The sequence below is a fragment of the Pteropus vampyrus genome, unplaced genomic scaffold (assembly GCF_000151845.1).
Source record: "Pteropus vampyrus isolate Shadow unplaced genomic scaffold, Pvam_2.0 Scaffold220, whole genome shotgun sequence".
NCBI classification, from domain to species: domain Eukaryota; kingdom Metazoa; phylum Chordata; class Mammalia; order Chiroptera; family Pteropodidae; genus Pteropus; species Pteropus vampyrus.
The window spans coordinates 1,330,540-1,353,731 of NW_011889001.1; the positions used below are offsets into that span (position 1 = coordinate 1,330,540).

The following is a 23,192-nucleotide window of genomic DNA, read 5'->3' on the forward strand; positions in this document are numbered from 1 at the left end:
TTGTCAGCTCTAAAATTCTATAACCTAAGATGAAAAGATCATTTGATCATTTATGTTAATAACAAAGACTCGAACAAGTGAAGATACATTAAATGCTGTTATTGTTTTGGTGATTTCAAATCCTGATAAAGTAAATCCAGTTACTTCAGTAATAATTTCTTAATCATCCCCAGTTAGCCATTGGTCAGCCTTCCTAAATCATTCATGGTATAAAGAAAAACAATGTAGAAATCAAGGCACTGTAACTACTCTTCCCCAAATGTATATAATATAGGCCATTCAGAACATGCTAACCCAGACCCCCTCAGTATTCTACAACATAGAATTAGAAAACTAACATTTATTGATAGATTTAAGGTGTAATACAGGTTTCCAAAAAGGTGGCAGTGAGAATACCAGCATAAAAAAGAGAAACTTGTACTAAAAACAACCTGAATTTATCATTGGCAATATTACATAACAATCAAGGCCCTCACATACTAATGATTTCCACTTTGTCTATATTGCCAACCTCCCATGCATCAAAAAAAACACAAAACTAAGATTATCAAACTTGGGAAGCAATAAAGTACTCTATGATTTATAAGATCATAATATTAGGAAAGTTTGGGAGATTTGCAAAATATATCCTAATCATCCATGTGTACAATCTCATTTCTAGTCATTTTGCAGTGATAATTAGTGAATAAAGAACAGATTTACAAGTTTATATAGCAGGGCATCTGGGTTCAACACAAAACTGTTACAAACTTTAGGCAAATACATGTTTCATGAGACACTGCTAACACTTAGAAGAATTAAAAATAAAATTCCAAAACTTGGAAAGCAAATAAAGACAAGACAACTAAGAAGCATTTTCCACCATTTACTCTTGTTATCAAAAATAGTTCAACTCTTCTTGCAAAACAAAACAAAATAGTACATACTGGACACATACATCACATTTTTCTTCCTATGGCTTCAGCCCACCCCCACCCCACCAAAAGAGACCAGGAAAAAAAAAAAAAAAAAAAAGCCCAACAACAACAAAAACTCTACCTGACCACATTCACAGAAAATGACACCAGGATACACTACAAAACAGAAGGAGGTGTCATCTGCTCTGTGTCCAAAGGTTTCTTCTCCACGTCTTGTACTAGGTGAGTAACCATCATTGAACATGCTGTGTGCCAAATCAAAACATAACTTCAACATATATCAGATCTCATGTGAGATGGTGAACGTTTAAGGAGAAATTGGAAATTTTCCAGCAGTATTTTTCTTTAAATAAGCACTGCCAAAGCAGCAACTCTTCTAAATCATAAAGTCATTTCTTTACAACCTAGTCAGTCCTTGTTTAATTTGCGCTGTGCTCTTTTAAGCAACTGACTAGATTTCCCTTCAACAGAATGTTTGTGACTCACTTGTCTTCCCCATAAAAATTAAAGGGAAGAAGTGTATTTAAACTGAAACATAGTTTGTGCTTTACATGCAAAAGGGCATTCTAAAGAAAATCCTAGATTCAAACCTACCTAAATGCACAGGCTTCATAAAAAGGCATTTTTATTAGGCCTCTACAAAGAAGCCTTCATAACAAATAGCACCCTAAAAAAAAAAAAAAAAAATTAAAATAAAGTCTGTGGCAGACTATTAGAGGAAACAAAAAAAAATTAAAAAAGTGGCCAATAGCAATAAGTATAATGCATAAATCTGGATATGTTTTGGGGCATTATTCCAAAATTATTTTAAATACATCCCAATTTCTAAATAAAACTTGTATAATTTTTTAAAAATTGTCACACCCTATCGTCTAAATTCAATTACCTTCAGAATAAAACTGCTCTTCTCCACTTCATTTATCTAATTAGAACATTGCTCATAGTGAAGAAAGGGTTAAGATTTTTTTTCTCTAGAAATGAGTCAGACAACTAAAAAATAGGCTCAACTCCCAAGAATTTTGTAGCATAAACAGCTAAACATCTGCAGTCTGACAGAATTTCAGTTTGTTCACTTTTTAAAGGCAGATTTCTTCAACATTCTAATGAGGGGCAAATTTTCTTTCATAATACTGCTGATTTAAGAACTGCTACATACACCAGTAGCCAATTTTCATGATCAGAAATGGTATGTCAGCACAAAGGTTGAGCTGGACACATCAGCTTTTCAACAGGAAAACATCAATGGCACCTGAAAGCTGCACTGAGTCTCCTGAACAGACTAATGGCTACTTTTTCACAAAAACTTAGCACAATCTTTATGGACTGACTAGATACCACTTCCTTACATTTAATCATAAACTTTGATTATGCACAAAGCATGACCATAAACAATGAGGTTAATGTTATTTTCCTTGCCAAAGTTCGTTTTGTATAAATCAGTTGCATCAGAATTTGTTCTCAAAACTATGAGGTTCTGTAAGAACTAAGGACATATAGTTGTAGGGTTACTCCTCCATTATCTGCAAACTATTTCCCCGACACTAACACATATAACTTAGCAATGAAAACACTTGATACAAGTGATCTATATGCAGGAGCTCCGGCAAGTTAAACCAACAAACCCATAGCTGCCTTAAACTGTAGCTATTTCCCTACCAGAGGTAGGTTTAAAGACCCACTGATTTAACAGTCGAATCTCATGTCTATAGCTTCATCCAAACTTTTATCATCATGTGTACTGGCAGCTAAAAACGTTGTTACTGGGGACCCTGTGACATTAATTACACTGGTGCTGGTACTGGCATTGCGCACAGCAATGCTAGTCACATTAATGCCCAAAGTGAGCCTGGTCTGCTCCAAGGCCTTTTCTGGCACAGCAAATGCCTCCAGCTTCTTCTCCCCATTGGCCATATAGGAGTTTTGGCAGCCACGACATATACAATCTAAGCAGGCTTTGCGGTTAGAGTAGCAAGGGCAGCGTTGGCCGCGGCATGTAAGAACACTTGGATTTTGAGTAGCACGCCCACATTTACAACCTTTCTTTTCCTGGGGTTTTTTATACACAGTCTTGGTAGGACTTCCTGGCATAAAATGATGACTAGGAATTTTTTCCTTTACTGTTTTGTCTTTTTTAAGAATACCTGGCTTGGTTTTAGAATGAGATTTCTTGGATCCATGTTCATGACTCTTTTTCATGCTTTTAGTAGATAAAAGTACAGTTTTGCTGATTTTCGGCGTTGTGCCTCCATTGGGAACAGTTGCTATAGGTTGAAGAGATATTTTGCTCTCCCGTTTCACTGTCACAGGAGCAGATGCCCCCAATGTTGGGCCTCGGATAATGGTAGAAATTGGAAGTGGTTGAACTTTCTCACTGTCGCTTTCTGATCTGGATCGTTTTCTGTTCAATTTTGCTACCTTCGGAGTTGCTGCTGTACATGATAACCCATGAAGTGCAGGACTGGTGGACATAAAAACATTATGGCTAAGAGACTGGGAAGAAAGCTGCAGAAAAGGTCCGTTGGATACAGTGGCTTCCAAGTTGGGCTGTAAATTAGGACAACAAACCTCTGTATTTGAAACAGTTTCTAAGCTTCGGAGTACTTCCTCAACACTCAGTAACAGAGAGTCACCAGGTTTTATATCTTCACTGAAACTGCAGATATCAATGCCTGTGGAGCATAAGTCAGTGGCTACCGGGTCACAGACAGGTGGCAAGCTGTCAGACAGATCTTCAGTTTTTATGTCAACAGTGTTACATACATCAATTGTATTTGAATGTTCAGGTGAAGGAATATTTATACCAAATCTATCTATTGAAAGCCCATTATAAGTAGGCAAACCATTAATAACAGAACTGCCAATAGCAATGCTGAGGGTGCTTTCAGATATTGGAGATAAACTAGCTTGAGGATCAGTTGTAGGTTCTGAGGTTGAAGGTAAAGGGGAATGTGTCAAACACAAAGTAAAGGATGAATCTGAGGGTTTTTCTGTCTCCTCACAAAAAAATGATCCGTCATTAAGCAAAGCCAAAATGTCAGAAGAACAGTCGACTGCTTCTATTATATCCCGTGCCAATGTAGTCTGTGTTATATATTCGCAGAGTTTTTTGTAGCAGTTCACTAGGATGCTTAACTGCTTGTTTTCCTCAAACTGCTCATAGTCTTTGCACCAGCTACATGAAGGTTTCATCATCATTTTCTTGCCTTTACAAGTTTTGCAGACATAATGTTGGCAGGTGGAGTTGGTGGGTGCAATAGGATCTTGTAGCAAATGTCCTAAGAGGGAAAAAGAAGGAAAAAGTAAGATTTTAATAACATAAATTTACAATTTCATATACTGAAGATGAGATTTTAAGTAATCTATTAAAACTGAGGTGGGTTAAACTCACCAGACGAGGTGAAAAAATATGTATCTTACAGGAAATAGAAAAATAGCTCACTTCACTTTCATGCCATATTCCACATTTCTTTATTTCAAACCAGAATCTTTGTCAATTGTTTTTCTCCCTCAAACAGTATGTTCTGGCCCACTTTCCTACACTTCCTACAGAGTATAAAGAGGTGAAGCTCAGTCGCCAAAAGCACAAAGTAGGCTTAAAACCCTTAGGACCCTCAACCTAAGGCAACATGGTAATGCTACAACATTAATCTTATTATTTTGTGTTACACACTGGGAAAATATGAGCAAGACTTAGTCCCTATCCTCATTAAACATAGTTTGATGTCATTAATCAATTAGTACAAAGGAATCTTCGCAGAAAAAAGATATTATTTTCAAACCATTATCACATAAATAACTAATCACAAACTAAGAGAAAATCAAAATGTAGTTATGATAAAAAAAAATGATGTCTATTTACTAAAAGGAAGAAGGGAGTAGTACTAAACTCAAATTCTCCTGGAGAATATCAAACATATTTCCCATTGTATATGGCAATGGGAAATATGTTTAAATGTATTAAAAGGGAGGGAAAAGGCATAATATTTGGCTCAAATTCTCTGACAGAATACAAAACGACCATGGTCATAGAACACAAATAGCCTAAGGACAGCAATATAATATAAAGGTGAAAGTGACCCCCTAACTTGGTATCACTCCCAAATTATAAATGACCTACACATAAGAACCAGGAAGGGAGAAATAACCAGATCAGTGCCTATCTCCACCTTTACCCCCCAAGAAGTAACTGCTCCTTTGTTCCCAGTTCAGGACAAATGGTTAGTAATTAACTCAAAAGCAGCACCTATTTTCTCATACACATCACATAATTTAAAACTCAGCAATGGGAGAGGAAAGTAGTTCCAGCTATAGTCAAGTGAAATTAGCAAACCCCTTCCCTTAGAAGCAACTATAAACCTGAAAATTTTTAACAACAAAACAAGGTCATTTTCATAACCAAAACCGAAACTACCTGAAAAGCATTTATATTTGAAACACTGCTGAGTTTCAAATAAGAACAGTAGGAATCTGTGATGTTCAGGTCTGGAGCTGCCCAATTCTCTACAACCCAGCTCCATCAGTGTTAACCTATAAGGACCTTAAGCAGCTATTAGAAGAAGGTTCATTAGGGCTGAACAAGTGATGAATAAACCCAGAAGCATTATCACTGGAAGTGACTTCTCAGAGGCTGGCCAGTGGGGAGGGCAACAGCTCAGCTCTTACTAGTCTGAGGTTGCACAAGCCTAGGTTAGACAAAGGCCTCGAACACAATGGCAGTTTCTCCTAAGTTCATCTATAAATTTAATATAATCCTTATGAGAATCCCAGGCAACTTTTTTGTTTTTAAAGAAACTGACAGACTGATTCTAAAATTAGATAAAAATCACAGAGCAACTAGGATAGCCAAAACAATTCTGAAAAAGAATTTAAAAAGTTGGAGGGCTTACACTACCAAATTTCAAAATCTTCTATAAAGCCAGTCATCAAGATAGTGTGGTAATGGCAAAAGGATAAGCACATAAATCAATGAAACAAAACAGCGAGTCCATAAAGAAATTCTTAGATGTCTGGTCAACTGATCTGTGTGACAAGGGTGATCAGATAATTCAATAGGGAAAAGAGAGTATTGCAATACATCGTGTGGGGCAATTTGATATCCAAAGGCAAAAACAAAAAAAGTCCGTTAAGTCCTTGCCTCACGACATACACAAATATTAACTCGAAATGGATCAAAGACACTTAAATATAAAAGCTAAAATTCTAGAAGAAAACTCAGAAGAAAATCATGACATTGGGTTGGGCAAAGTGTTAGATGTGACATCAAATACACTATCCATGACAGAGGAAAAAAACTGTAAAATCGATTTCCACAAAACTTAAAACTTGCGCTTCAAAAGATGCCATTAAGAAAATGAAAGGACAATTCATAGACTGGAGGAAAACATATGCAAATTATATATCTGATAAAGGACTTCTAAACATAATTTTTAAAATTTTCCTACAAAACAACCCCATTTAAAAAGTGGACAAAAGATATGAATAAACATTTCACCCAAGAAAATATACAAATGTCTAATAAGGACATGAAAATATGCTCAATATCATGTTATTAAAGAACGTAAAACCAATAGCATACTACTATATACCTATTAGAATGGATAAATTCAAAATGACACAATACCAAGAGTTGGCAAAGATGTAGAGAAAATGGAACCTTTCTATATTATCTGTGTGAAATGTAAAAGGAGAAATCATATTGTAAAACAGGTGAGTCTACGGCCGTGCACCCTGAACGTGCCCAATCTCATCTGATCTCGGAAGCTAAGCCAGGGTTAGGCCTGGTTAGTACCTGGATGGAAGACCATCTAGGAATACCAGGTGCTGTAGGATTAAAATAAATAAATAAATAAATAGAGAGAGAGAGAGAGAGAGAGAGAGAGAGAGAGATAAAACAGGTGGTAGTTTTTTAAAAAGTTAAACATACATTTACCATACAAACTAGCAATTCTACTCCTAAGAACCTCCTCAAAGAGAAATGAAAATATATTTCCATATAAAAAGATGTGTATGAATATGCACAGAATTATTCATAATAGACAAAAACTACAAACTATCCAAATGTCCATCAACCAGTGGGTAAACAAAATGTATATTCATACAACAGTATACTGTTCAGCAATTAAAAGAACTACATGCCATAACGTGAACTTCAAAAACATGCTAAATGAAAGAAGCCATATGCAAAGTATATAATGTATTACCCCATTAGATAAAATGTCTAGAAATGACAGAAAAGCAGAAATAGTGGTTGCCTAAGGCTGTGAGTGGGACAGGGGCTAACTGTAAATGGGCACAATGGTACTCTTTTGGGGGCGATGAAAATGTTCTATCTTACTGTGGCAATGACTGCATGACTCCACAATTTTTTTTTTTAAAAGGCCCCAGTAGTTATGAAGTCCAACCATCTACCCAATGCAGGAATCCTTTAGAGCAGCGGTTCCCAACTTTTCTGGCACCAGGGACCACTATGAGAATCTCATGCCTGATGATCTGAGATGGAGTTGAGGCGGTGATGCTAGCACTGGGGAGAGGCTGCAGATACAGATGAAGCTTCACTCACTTGCCTGCTGCTCACCTCTGTGCAGTCTGGTTCCTAACAGGCAACCAACCAGGTACTGGTCTGCGGCGGGGGGAAGCGGTGTCTTAGAGTACCCTTGACTTAATCCAAGGAAAGGCACAGGGGTTATATATGGATGCGCTTAAAAAAATAAGTATGTTATCTTTTGGGAAGGAGAGACTGAACAAAGTGAAGTGAACAGGGACAGGATTAGACTATTCTGCGTTTTATCCTGTTTTGTAGCTTTTAACTTTCATACCATGTAAATAGTTTACATAATTATATAACAAAACTAAAATATTAAAGGAAAATCTTCCAAAGTCAAAATGAAATTGTAATTTTATATTAAACTGATGGTATAATCAGAAATTAACTACTTTAAATAACTTTATAACACAATATTGACTCAAATCTTTGCATCTTCTTTCTATATTTTGTTATGAGTAACCACATTGTTGGTGGTTGTGCTGACAGTTACAAAGTAAATGTTAATGTCCCTAGAATCTAGATTTTTTTTTTAGTAGGAGGTAAAAAGTCATGACGGAAAAAGTTAAGTTAAAAAATTCTAAATTTCAATTGGATTTATGAGTAGGAACTAATGTTTTCATCTTCATATTTTCTAGCACTATACACTGAAAAGGCCTGGAAGCAAGGGACCACCCCATCCAATAGTAACTCAGATAATGTGAAAAACAATTTCCTGTTCAAAGAAATCAGGGTTTCTTGAACAAATGGCTGATTCCAGATCTGTGACATAAATCAGACAGGATGAGTTTTGATTACCCTGTTATGCCAGCAAGCAAGGAAACTGTAAAGGATCAAGATAGTATTAAAGGGACTCCGGAACAAACCTGAAGAGGTTCCTACTGGCCAAAGATGAAAAAATCTTAGCATGCATAAATGCGATGGAATGAAACATATCTAAAATGTTCAAATTTCTGAATTTTTTTTTTTTTTAAAAGGAAATCAGTTTCAGGATGCCAGTGAACCAGGTCATTAGTTTGAAAACTGATAAAGAGCAAGAATCAAGTATTTATTCTGATTTAACTATATATGAATTATAGGACCAAATAACCAAGTCATGGAGAAGTTTCTCTTTACAAGAACAATGCAGCAAACAAATGAAGAATTACATAATTTGAATATCATCATTTTATAACCCCTAATGAGTTGCTAACTGCACAAGCGAAGTGATAATAAGGATTACCTCTTCTTGCTTTCATTATATCACAGATCTTTTTAACAGTCATCAAAACCACCCTTGAACTACCCAACCAACCACCTTAAAGAACATATATACTACATATCTTTTGCATTCTTCTATGAGTTATTAGTATACTTAATATTGAGAAAATAAGCCAGAAAAAAACAAAAAAACTATTACTTATTGATTCATAACTCTACTACCAGAGTTAAGAACTTTCATCACCTGGCCTCATATTACCTACTGAATTGCCCAACCATTGCCCAACACAAATATTTAAAACATTTTATTAAAGATGCCTATAGGCAAACTTTTTGATGCACTTAGCTAACCATGATAATCCTCAAAAGTTTCCCAGAGAATTCTCTTTACATCTCATAACAAAGGCAGCTCCAGTGGTGATACGAGGAACAAAGGAAAAGGTTCAGATACTTCTTAGGAGTTAGGTAAGTATTAGCCATACACCTACTGTATGTTCCTAAGAAAACTCCTCTCCCCACCAAATTAAGAAATATCAGATAACACTTTTAACAGTATAAAAAAAAAATCGTATCCTAAAAAATGAAATAGGCAATTTGAGTTAACAGGAAATGTGTCACTCACTGGTAGACTGTACTATAAAAACTGGGGAGTGTTTGGAGAGACGTTTAATCTATCTAAGCTTAGATCGTGTTCCATATAGTTTCACACTCAAGTACAAAAAAAGATTTGCTCAAAATACACATCTTTAAACTTTAAAGATTTATAGTTCATGACAAGAAAATCTCTAACTGCATTGCCTTTAATCCTTAATCTGCAATATATCACAAGAATTACCTCTCTTTACAAAATAAAAGTTCTTATAACTAAATTTGATACTGTGTGCCCTGTTTAAACAATATTAAATGCTGTACTGTCCCTAAATACTAAATATTAATTTTTACTCCATCTTTAAAAAGTTACCAATTCCTTACTTAGTCTCTCCTTAACCTTTTCCATCTCTAAATTAGCCAATTATAATTTGAGACTACAATTTAGATAATCATGATGGTAATTCTGGGAATTTTTCTGGGAATATATAACTGTTGATAATTAATTTAATAAGATACTTAAAAAAATCTCTTAATGCTCTTAATTTTGTGAAACTTTTTATTATGGAAATTTTCAAACAGACAAAAATCAGAAAATAGTATAATTAACCTCCATATACCTATCACCTAGATTCAGTAATTATCAAGATTATGTCACATCTACTTCATCTATCCCATCTCTTATTAATATTTCAAAACAAATCCCAGGCATCAATTCACCTTTATTCACATCAGCAGAAATCACTACAAAGTACATTTTCTTATGTAACCATGATGTCATTATCACACCTAACAAAATCAACAATTTAAATAATTTTTAAACCAAATTTAGATTAACCTGAGAAAAAACTGTTATACCTTAGAAAAGGGCTTTAATTCAGCCACTAAAAGAACATTTTGTAAGGTATACTTTTCTCAATAAACATGCTTTTTAACCACAAAACTTTCCTTTATTAAATAATTTAATATAGATCATTCATATCATTACTTTACCCTATTAATATACCAAAGCTAATATTTGGATTGGCTGCCATGCACTTTATCCCTACCCCTGACAAGAATCACTGTCAGTATCAAGATTTACACAGCAGCCTAAGTTTGAGAGACTCAGAGCACCAAAATAAACAAATTGTAACTAGGTCTCAAATCAGTTTGCCCTCCTTTCTCCATACAAGGGAGAGGCAGCACTCCTCCTTAGCATAAGCAAACAAGGACACATTATTCTTTTGTTGGTAAATTCTTTTAAATACATAACTGATCCCTATTTTGAACAAAGTGATTGATAATTCATTCACTCCAAAATACCACTGGTAAAGGTATTTTGCAGTGAATTTCATGTTGACATGCAGACACCATCAATTTTACCAAATGACACCATAAATTTCATGTTGACATGCAGACTACCAAGTAAATATGTCTTTATCACTTCTGAAGCAAAATCTTTTGATTCTCCACTTTAACAATAAGTATTTAACCTCACTGATATTTTGACCAAATTACTGGGGGAAATTAAGTTTAGAGGTACAGAAAGGGGACACAAGAAAAAATAAAACTAATGGCTAAAATACTTAACAAAATTTATTAATGACTAAAAAATGATCCAGTGAACACTGAACCTGGCAATAATAATAATCATTAAATAGAACCTACAATGGCAAAAGCTACAATAGGTTAAAATGTATTATGAAAAAATTAGACATGAACAACAGAGACTAAAGAATCAAATCATTGTTTTAAAGTTCACATGGAGAAGAAATGATCCCAATGAAAATAATTACAGTAAAATAAAAAATGATAAAAATAGAAAATGGTTTAAGGAATTTCTCGATGGCTTAATTTTGGCACTTAACAAAAATGCACCATATAATTCTAATTTAAATGGCATATATGCAAAAAGAGCATTTATCAAAATCAAAACATTCTGTATTTACCACCACCCCCTCTCTAGAACTCCTTCTCCTAGCAATGTTTCTATTACAGCAACAAGGACTGCCCAATCAAAAATCTCAAATCATGCAATTTTATATAAATCTTATTTGTTGTTGATAACAGTTGAAGATTAGGAAAAATTAGCCAAGAATCACATGAACATTATCCTGAAATACTACTATCAGTAAAAAACGCACACAAGACAGGTCACAGTTAATAATTAAAAATATCATAACACTTCTCCAAGAAACCTTGTTGGAAACTAGAATGTTAAACAGTCAAGAAATCCACATGAAGACTCAAATTTTATAATACTTAGACTTATAGTATATATGGGAAAGTATCTGGAAAGGAAAAAAAAATCTTTGTAAAATACCTTAACCAGTTTTACCAAAAGAACAAAACAGAAAAATAAAAACGGTATAAAAACCAACAGGTGTGTAAAATATGTGGCGTCCTACAAAAAAAAGAAAGCAGTTTTCTGCTTTTGCTGATAATACAAGCAACACAAAACAGGAAGAGGTATCAAAAAAGATATTTCAACAAACTAACTCAAAATATGCTTTCCATCAGAGCCTAAATTTGTTTCCCAACAAATAGACTCTTATCAAAAATAATTAAAAAATAAAAAACTACTAGACATTCATATTAAAGCTCTAAGGAAAAAAAGAGAAAAAGAATAAAAGTGACAAAATTCACTTGCTAAAGTGGAATAATTATATTCTATGAGATTTTCTTAAAATCATTACTAAAGAAACTTAATAACTTCCTAAAACTATAGTTCTCAATAAAAGTGACTCTATGGAAAAAAAAAAAAAAAACACCTTATTAACTGGTCATCATAAAGTACTCAAAACTAAAGTTCTTAAATAGGAAGTTTTCTATATTCACTTATATTATTGATTCTTAAAGCCAATTTCCTCAGCAATCACAATTGAATAAAATAACATACTTTTCATCAGCCGTTCCTTTCCAAATGGCTCAGATAACTTTACTGATCACCTAAGTATATTTACAGTCGCATACAGAGAAAGAAATATATAGAAGAAAAAGGAGGGGAGAGCTTTATTAACAGCAAAAAGAATTTTGTTACCAGCCAAATCACATTGCTGTGAAGGAAGCTCTTGGATCCAAGACAAGATGGTAACTTAAGCAATGACAAAACATTTCACTGAATGATGACAAGTGGCATGCTTGATCTTGGAAAGACACTCTCAAATGTTGCAAACAGAAAATCTTCAAACATTTTGTTTAGGAATGCAGTATTGGTTTCTGCTAGGCAAACCTTTCCTGCAACATAAGGGCAAGACTTTTTTAATAAATACTCAATCTAACCATTCTTGTTTCAAATATACTTCAGATGTTTCCATTCTCTACAGCAGGGATCTCCAATCCCAGGGGCTATGGCCTTTTAAGAAATAGGCCACACAGCAGAAGGTCTCTCCCCAGTGCTAGCATCACCTCCTCAGCTCCACCTTAGATCATCGGGCATGAGATTCTCATAGGAGCACTGGTCCCTAGAGCCAAAAAGGTTGGTGACCGCTGCTCTACAGCATGGCCAATGTACAATGAATGAATCCTAAAAAGCATATTAGAGTTGAGAGTGACCTTGGAAATCAACTTTTTCTATGGCATCATTTTAACATAGATGGGCTTTCATAAGATTAATTAGCTAGTTACTGGCAATGGGAAATACAAACTGAGTCTTACTGATTTCCAACCCAGTATTCTTTCTACTTATCAGGCGCCATCCCTACATTAACTTCATAGCACCCGCTGAGACAATTTGTGCTTCTTACCACTAACCAAAAAGAATGAAATTGGGCCATAGAAGAATCAATAATTAACTACAAGATGGAAAGGAAAACCTTTTTGGGAAAAGAGGAAACAGGAACAAGTACAATAATGAGTGGGGCAGGAAGAGTGAAAAGAAGTGAAAGATGGATGCTCAACAATAGTTTTGTGAGGGTCAGGAAGTCTTTACTGCACAGAAACTGGAGCTGCAACAGTTTTTAAAGTTTATCTTAAATGTTTCAATTGAACATAGACACTACAAAGCACTATACCATCTTCTCTGTAAACAGAATCCAACAAAAAAGCTCTGCCTACATACAAGTCTAAAAATTTACAGCACCAGAAATCTTAACTAAAGACTGTGTGTGGGGATATTAAATGTATATATGTGCATAATGTATGTGTAAAACTATGCACATTAGTAAATATGTACATATTAAACTCATATGATTAGGATAAGCTGGTTTTCATACATGATGTCACTTTATATAAAGCATCACTTATTCATCTTATTGCCACTACTAGAAAATTGACTTTTTTCTAGTAGTAGCAATAAATTGACACTGATCAACCTCAATATACATAAATATACCCTTTTCTTGCGGTGTGAGAATAACTATCGTCAATCAGTCGTAATCCATTCAGCTTACAGTCTCCAACAGCAATATTAAGGCATATATAGAGTGGAAGCATAAACTTCTACTGATGTCAAAAGTCTGACATACAGCCTGAACAATATAGTCCAATCTACTGATCTAAATATCCACACATTCTCCACCTTTTCCAAATGAGTTCATTGTTTAGGCTATCTCCACTTAAGAAAACATTTCTCTTTTCTTAATCACTGAAGCAAGTGATTTCTGGGGCCCAGTTATATGCCAAGCACTGTGTTAAAGCCTGCCACTCCCATTTAGCGCAAGGGATTCTCCAACCTTTTTTATACCTCTGAATTATATCACCAAAATTACCAAAATTAAAGATGTACTGTTTTCAAACAATAACTACTAAGATATCTAGATACATATACATATGGAAATAATCTGGATTCAACTAAGAACAAAAATGACACCATAAAAAGATCATATGTACCACTTACCAAATGGGCACAAATGAATGAACTGGGACAATTAAAACTATTCTAAGTTTGTTTTCAATCTTGCAAAACCGGTGCCTAATATAGTTTTTGGAGGAATATGCTTAAGTCTAAACCTCTTAAAAACCTTTTCATTAGGCAAAATTCATGAGTATGAATGCTACTATAAAGAATAAACTCAAGTCAAAGATAAATGAATTCAAGATGAGAGAATCCTCTTAAGACAGCACCATTTTCCTCGGTATGACTTCCTAACCCAGGCCTGTTCTTCTTTAAATTTTTTATTGAGCAGTGCTTATAATACTTTCCTTCCACGCAAGTTTATTTTAGTAGTAAACCAAAAAGCAAATACATGCCTCAAAAAAATCAACAGGTCCAAATGACAAATTAAGGTTTCAAAGAAATTATTAGTTCTCTAATTCAAGCAGCTATGCCCCAGACCATTATTCCCTGATTGCATGGATTCCACAGACCCATAAAATGTTTTAAAAGATCCAGCACAAATAATCATGGCAGAAAAATATATGCATTTTAATTAAAAATAAGGGAATATGACAGATATGCATTAATCACTAAAAATGATGATACACACTGGAGTATTTTGACAACCTGACCAAGTAATTATTTTAAAGTTCATTACATCATTTTAAATAACTACTACTATACTGAGACCAGTGATAGCTAAATATATATGCCAAGAGAATGGAGAATGAAAAAAGACAGAAAAAACAATCTATGTTGCCAGTTTAAGAAAAAGAATACAACCAGTTTGCTGAGAAATGAAAATCAATAGTTAAAAAAGAAAGAAAATCAATAGTTAAACACTGCAACATTAAAAGTGTGAACTGTTACTCAAGACAAGTTATTTACTGAACATGAGTGGTTAAAATCTAGAGTTTCTTTAACTTTTTTTGTCTTTACTGACCTAAAACTATGAAAAATACTTCCTGACACTCTTGGATGTCAAAGGTTTATATAAGTAAGCTTCACCAATCAACGACCATTATAAACTAAAAAACCAAACACTCACCATAGATTAAATGAATGATAACTACTCAGACCCACAACATATTCATAAACTCAAGTCATGCCTCATTTCATACTCTAGTAAGAATTAAAAGAGAATGCCAGACATCATTTATCTTAATAATTTAATAATTATGTAGGGGAGCCTTTTATAGAGTGTTTTGTGATTACAGAGTATTTCTGTAATATTCCATTATTTTCATATTTTAGCAAAGCAATGATGGATCTCTCGTTGAATTATTGCCAATAAGATAATATGGGCTGGTAAATTAGGCATAATTAAGTTGATTCATAGCTGAACAACCAAACATGAATCGAATAAATATACATCTAGATCCAAATTTCCCAAACTGGTATTCCAATGAACCAGAAAGCATTAATGGGGTTGCTTTAATACCCTCTTGAAGAGTGATCTCAAAATATACTAACTAGTGTCTTAAAATTGAATACTACAGCTGTCAAGAAACTTGCTTAACATGATACTGCTTAAATTTATTGGCGCACATTCCTTTTTTTAAAGTGCACTTGTTAATCTCACACAAGTATTCCAAGACAACACTACTCTCATCCAGGGGTTAGTATTTGAATCACCTAGGTGGCCTACACCAGAACTGACTCGATGCTCAGTTGATGGAGATGCTGCCCAAGAATGTGTATTAAAAAGCTTCCCAAGTAATTTTGATACACAACCCAGATTAGAAATCACTAATAATACTTTAACCCTTTTTACCTTGATGCCATCTTTCACAGTAATAGGAATTCTTGGGGGTTTATTCTAATCATGTGAAGTGATTTTAAGATTTTTATTCATCATATTAAAGATATTATAAATTCATTTTAATGAAACATACAAAGGCAAATTCTGACTTTCCATTAACAAGATTACATCTTATTTTATTCAAATTATGTAAAAAAAGGCATTTTGGTGACACAACTACTTTAAAATGACATCTCATTTGTAAATTAATAAATGTTAAAAACAGGCTAAAATTGAATACATTAGACAAGAAAAAAACTGCAAACATGACTTGATGTTTGGAGGTCTTGTATTTTTTACTAAAAATTGTTAACCATTCTTGTGTCTTATTACTAAGTGATGAACTAAGGTGGCTTTAAGACAGGTATTTGCAAACACTTCAAGCAACACATTGCAAGTGTAAGTAGTCTTTATTTTCTAAAAATAAAAGGCCATATGGCATTATCACTCTATAGCATCTTTTTAATAGTTTTTTAAATAATTACCAACACCTTGTTGATATACAGGGTGTTAGAACACAGACAACCTACAGAGAGGTAATAATAATCCTGAACCAAATATTTAAACTCATTATCGTTTTTATGCTCATTACCTAGTATTTCAAGAAACTTAATTTTCTTAATGTTTCTTGTACCTAACCAATGGTCCACTGGATATACAAAAAAATTCAAAGAACTGAAATAATATGACTAAGAGTTTACAAAACACATGACTAAGAATTAAAACAATTTAAAGCCCTCATGACAAATAGAAACATTGAGCAAAATTATTAACTGGTTATGGCACCACTATGTGATCCAATAAGCATTTGAGATCTCAAATTGCCTCACTGTAAAGGAAGAAAAACAGTCAAATTATATTAACGGAAACCTTTTACTACTAGAACACCTTCTTGAACCTGATTCACTAATACTATGTTGGAGAAATTGTTCTATAAATCTATAGCAGTGAGTTCCAATGATCTGATCTGTTCAAAACCCCATCCAGTTCAATGTTTTAAAATCAAAACTTGAGATGAAACCATTGAAGGTTATCTTTTAATTCTACTACAGCTTTCAAGAACAAATCTAAGTTCTTCAGTTGTTACAGCACTGTCCAGTAGAACTTTTATGCATTGATGGAAATGTTCCGTATCTGCAACATCCAATAAAGTAGCCATTACCCACATGTGGCTACTGAGCACGTAATATATACCTAACTAAAAAACTAGTGGCTGCTGTATGGGACAGCATAAACTTTGAATATAATCTGACTGCTTCTAGACAAAATGAAAAAATCAGATTTACTCTCCCATCTGAAACCACCAAAAAACTGGAGAGAACAATGGTTTTTCAGATATTGAGCAATAAACAGCACACAACAGTGATCACTGAGAGATGAATTAAACGAGTAGGGCCCTATAATCGCCCCAGCTTACTGCCTGTAGATGATTTTCAGACCACAGCACAAGGAAGAAAAGCCCAGACAAAGCCTAGGGGTCTTCCTGAGTTGAGAAGACAGATCTGGGAGGTCAAAGCAGCTGGACTTCTCAGGGGAGAATACTAGAGATGAGAGAGCTGCACAGAGTAAACACCAGAGATTTAGACGAGGTCTCTTTCAAGTCTTCAAGCTGAGTACTGATTAGCACATGTGTATGAGGAAACAATCCCAGGATAAAGAATCACCCAACTCCCACCCAAAAGGAGCAAAGAGAAAAAATCCCTTTGTCATTCAGAAGCAGCAGAATAATTTCTGTTCCCACCACCCACAGTGAGAAACCTCATAATGCACAAAGCATCAGAGTAGTCATAAAATTCTTGCCTCAGTAGTGTGGAAAAATTAACTCCTGAAAGTTGCTCTGGTCCCACCTAACAAAAGCTTAAAAACAAGCCTCAAAAGGATCAATCTGTCTCCAAATAACCGCACCCCAAGAATAAAGCCCAAGTACATTTATAGTACAAAAATATCTAACAACAAGGTAATATTTTACCAGCAAAGTAAAAGTCACAATGTCCAACATCCGATCAAAATTAACGAGGCATGGAAAGAAGCAGGAAAATATGACCCATAAAAAGCAGAAAAATCAAACAACAGACCTAGAAATGACAGAATTAGTGGAGCAGAACACTAAAAATTAAAGTTATAACTATATTCCATATGTTCAAAATTGTTTTATGCACCTAATAACAACTTCAAAATACGTGAAGCAAAAACTGATAAAATTACAAAGAGAAATTGATAAAACCATAATTAGAGATTTCAACACCTCTCATAAATTGACAAAATAGAAAATCAGTTAAGGATAGAGAAGATGTGAAAAACATTAACAACCAACTTGTGAAAACGTTTTAATTGACCAGAAACACTGTGAACCAACAACTGTTCTTCAACTGCCAAACAAGATAAAGCAATACCAATTTGTATCCAGGTTAAGAAGTTTTCATAAAATACTTTGAGATTCTAATATTAGAATTCTATGGTTCAAAATAACATCTAGAGCACAAGAGACCTTACAAATTCCTCCATTCCTGAGGATTACAAATCCAAATATCCAAGCCATTAAAAAAAAAAAAGTGACAAAGGCTGGGAAGGCACAAGGGCAAACTGGAGAGGGCTGATCTCCATCCCCAAAAAGGAGAAATCCCCCTCAACTACAGCCAGTGATGCCATGCCATGAGGGAATGTACACCCACTGTTGCCAGACTTTACAGTTATCTAAGAGGTGCCTAAAATCTGGATTTTTATGTGAAGTCTAGATTTTAAAACTTTGACCACCAAATTCCGTAAATTTTTTTTTAATTCCTCTCTTTAATTCCCCCTACCACCCCCACTTCCACCTCTGACATATGGATGTTGCTGTTTCCCCTTAAGACCTGGATCTCTGAACGCTGGGCATCTCCTCCCACATGCTAGTGGCGTATCCACCAACCCCCCACCCCCAGCCTGACACAGTCAGGGAGCCTGGTCCATGGCTCCACCTGGGGCGCAAACCCAGAACCTTCTGCGTGTAAAGCAGACATGCTAATCACTACACTATGGAGCCACCCTCAAATTTCTGTAACTTTTTAACCAAGCCAAAAAATAAAAAGCCTGGGGGTCAAATTCACGACCAAATTTCTGCTCTAGTCCAACAACCTCATCTTACAAATGAAACTAAGAGAATAAAATAATTTGTCCAAGTCATCAAGGCAGGTAATCCCACCAGGCCAAATCTTAAATACCATGGACATGGACACAAAAGTCCATACTTTTAGAAGAAACTGAAACCAGGATGGTTCCAGGACATGTAACTTAGTGATGCTTATCTTGAGGAAAGACCTGAAAACTGTCTTCAAATAGTTGAAGGGTAAAAATTTATCAAAGGCTTTCTGAATTGTTCCAGAGGACAAAAAAAATTAGCAGGAAACAATTACACAGGAAGAGACTTGGGTAAATTAGAAGCAAAAACTTTCTAAAAAGAAAGTTCTTTCAAAAAAGGTGTCGAACAACAATATGGCTATTTCCCAAAATAGATTTTAGCTCCCTAACCCGGAGATATTCAGGAAAAGGCTTGGATGAACTTTCAAGAATATTACAGAAAAGATTATCTGATATGAAAAATGGCTGTATATGATCCTTTCTGCCTACAGCTTTATGGATTCTCATCATGAAGAATAACCTTATAAGACCTATGTAAAAATTGAGCCGGCAAGCTCAATGACAACATAAAGAGATCTCTGAGACAGCCCACAGCTTCTGGTGGATACGACATAGTCATGTCCTATGTTATATCCTGAATAGGTTCAGTTACAGGCTGGACAACCAACTTACTAACTGTAGAGGGGATTCAGAAATTCATCACAAGGATGCCTGGACTGGAATGCCCCTTTCAATTCCTAGATTACTACATTACTTATGGCCAGAGTCCTAAATATCAAATCATCAGGCAGATTTAAACATCTAGGGAATGGTATTTAGTAGGACTGGTAGCGGGTCCCAAGCTCTTAAGTTATACACAGGATAGCCCACCACCACTTTAGGTATGCCTTTATATTTTGCATAAATTATTTTAAAACCATTCGATTTTGCCAGAAAACAACTTACTTCCAAGTTTTGGGCCAAACAACATTCTAAGTGCACATTTTCTGTAGGTTATAACAAAATAGACAAATGCTGATAGACAACTAAAGGTAAGACACACAAAATACACTGGCTATAAAACTAGATTAAAAGATATTAGATACTAGAGAACACCAGATATTCCAATACAGCAAAAATTCAAGAAAGTCTCTGGAGTAAAAGGACAATGAATGAAAATAACTCTGCTAAAGTATTATGGACTGAGAGCAAGAAAAAGATGAGAAAAATGGTCAGATATACAGTAATCAAGGTAAAAAAAAAAAAAAGTTATCTAAATTAATTTCCTGACAAGGGAACCAAAAAAAAATCATTAAAGAGAAAATACAGAGTAAAAGACCTATGTAAAAAGTGAATTTAAAAAGTCAAAAGTGACAGTTGGACACAGAGAAAAATGAAAAAGTAATTTGAATATTGTGAAATACCACTTTTTAAGATAAAATTTAGAAAGCACATCAGAACTCAGAGAAACAAATTTAAATTAATCAGACATAAAAGTAGCTAAATGGGCTCTGAGGGAAGTGTCAACTAAGAGAAACCAATACACTATAGAATTAAGCAATTAATGACAGCATGCTATTAATGCAAACTATACAATGTGAGTGGTTGCATGTGCATGCATGCAAATACACAAATAAAGAGAAGTGCAAAGAAAGGACTGGATGTTTGAATTAATTTCAGAGAATGAAAACCACAACCCCGAGACTCAGAAGATATGTTGCTTTATTCTATTAAACAGTATATAAAATTATTTTTAAATCAAAGTATTCAAGGAAGAGCATAAAACCTTTTTAGATTATATGTTTATCCTTTCCTAACCATATTTCCAGTTATTTCCTCACTAACCTCAACCTTCAGGCACCATCAAATTATTCAACATTGTCTTATCCTTCTCTTCATTCTCCTCAGCAGCACACACGATCCACTCTAATTCCTAAAAAAACTGCAATCTCTCCCAAGCACCTGACCCTTCCCAAAATCCAACACCAAACTGTTAAATCCTTGAAGAATATTTTAATTGGGCTGTCATTATTTCAAACCAGCCTATCTAAATTCTTCATGTCCTTCCAAAATCAATGCCCTTCCTGACTTCATTTCTGATATGAACTGAATTACCTTTGATTCCTTCAATTTTTCCCATGATCTGTATTAAACTGCCAGATTCTGTCAGTTCTTAAATATAAATTGAGCATATTTGATCAAGAATGTACTATATGGAAGCACTGTGCCAGAAATGTTTATAAATTTAAGGGTAGGAAATGTCTCATTTAATCTATTCATGGTGAAATATGACAAACCATGAAAAAATATAATATGGCACATACCAAAGAAATAAAATGCTATAACCATAAGCAAGACAAAAATTCCACTTAGCGTTATCTATGTTGTTCCCGTACCACTGCCACCACTATTCAGTAATCAATCCCATATTCTACCCCCAAATTAATCTTTCTACTTAAAATGCTGTTTCTCAAATGCTTACAACAGTGATTTGCAAATTCCCCTCCCCATATCAAGATGGAGGGTTAAAATGCAGATTACAAGACAGAGATTCCAAATCAGTCTGATGTGGAAATGTGAATGAATTTTAACGAGCTTTTAGGTAATTTGATTTGGGTGATTTAGAGTACACTTGGCGGGGGGGGGGGGGGGGGGGGGGGCGGGGGGATGCAGACAGGTCTACAAGGTAAATGTCAAATTCCTTAACCTGGCATCAAAGCTTCCCACACAAAAGGCCCTTGAATAACCAAAACAGGGAAAGGGCTCTCCTTCTAGAACTCTTCATTACAGATGAACTTGATTTTCTACAGCCTAAATAGAACAGCTGTTCTCTCCTTCAAGCCTTGCTAAAAATGAACACTAACTTCGCCATTCCTCTTGGTCCTGCTCAAGCCCTAAACTTCCTAAATCTCACTAGACTAACCCAATTTCTCCTGCCTAATTCTACAGGGCTATACAGCTTGCCCTGAACCATTATTTAAACGAGTATTATTAACTTTTCAGATGGTTATGTCATATGACAAAGGACTGTGGAACAAACCTCTTTTCATTTCTCTCAGCATCCAGAACAACGCACATAGTGTGTCCTCTCCCTAAGGCAACTCCCTTTTGCATAAACATACCCAAGTAGAACTAATGTTTTAGAACTAATTTTTAGAATACTAAAAGGGGAAACTGTAAAAAGGAGATTTTCTTCCTTAGGAAAAGTTAAATAAATATATCTGAAAAAAAAGTTTATCTACCGAAACAAATTACTAAATATTGTTCCTCCGTATCAGCCCACTAGATAAATGCTCCCTAAAGAAGTCTTCCCACATCATAGAGAACAGGTAAACTTAAGTCCCAAGAAAAAAATGTTAAGCCAACTTCTGTTTTAACACCAATCAAGTTTACTTAAATGCTGACTCAAACAGCTATTCAAAAACAAATTATATGGAAGGAAACACTCGTTAATGGCTAATTTCTGAAACTTACATGTGCAATAAAGTTAATTTATAAGTGGTTCTATTATGATGCCTGAGATTCGATATAAGTGCCTCTAATACAGCACTTATCCAATAATTGCTGGTTTACTTATCTGTCTTCCCCATAACACTGAACAACATATGAGTAAAGGGCATGTGTCTTATTCATCTTCCTATTCCACCACAGGCAATTAATAAAAATGTAATGAGTGAATTAAGTTTTCAAGAAAAAAATGATAGTGATTCTCCAAAGATGATACACAAATGGCCAACAAACATATGGATGATCAATATCACTAATCATTAGAGAAATGCAAATCAAAACCTCAATGAGGTATCACCTCACAGCCATTAGATATCAAAAAGAAAAAAATGTTTTTTAAACAGAAAATACAAGTATTTGCGAGGATGTGGAGAATTTAGAACCCTTAATCTGTTGGCAAGATTATAAAATGGTGCCAACAGCTGTGGAAAACAGTATTAGAGGTTCCTCAAAAAATTAAAAATAGAAATATACAATCCAGCAATCCCACTTCTGGGTATATATCCAGAAGAATTGAAAGCAGGGTCTCTAGGAGTTATCTCACACTCATGTTCAAATCAACACAATTTGCAATAGCCAAAAGGTGAAAGCAAGTCAAACGTCCATCTTGGATGAGTGGATAAAATTAGTATATAATACGATGGATTATTATGAAGCCTTAAAAAGGAAGTCCTGTCACGTTACATGGATGAACCTTGAGGACAGTATGCTAAGTGAAATAAGCCAGTCAACTAAAAGACAAAT

The 23,192-nt window shown here is 34.6% G+C and overlaps 1 protein-coding gene and 1 pseudogene across 3 annotated transcripts in view; one reads left to right on the forward strand and one right to left on the reverse strand.

Moving 5' to 3' along the window:
• Positions 1 to 84: 84 nt before the first annotated feature.
• The window catches only part of MSL2 (MSL complex subunit 2), a 30,336-nt gene continuing 7,228 nt past the window's right edge, over positions 85 to 23,192 (reverse strand). For all 3 annotated transcript variants that reach the window (XM_023538372.1, XM_023538373.1, XM_011373195.2), the window contains one exon: positions 85 to 4,192. In XM_023538372.1, coding sequence (XP_023394140.1) covers positions 2,601 to 4,192 — 1,592 coding nt within the window. In that variant the 3' untranslated portion in view covers positions 85 to 2,600. The remainder of the gene's footprint in view (positions 4,193 to 23,192) is intronic.
• LOC111747404 lies at positions 6,628 to 6,746 on the forward strand (annotated as a pseudogene).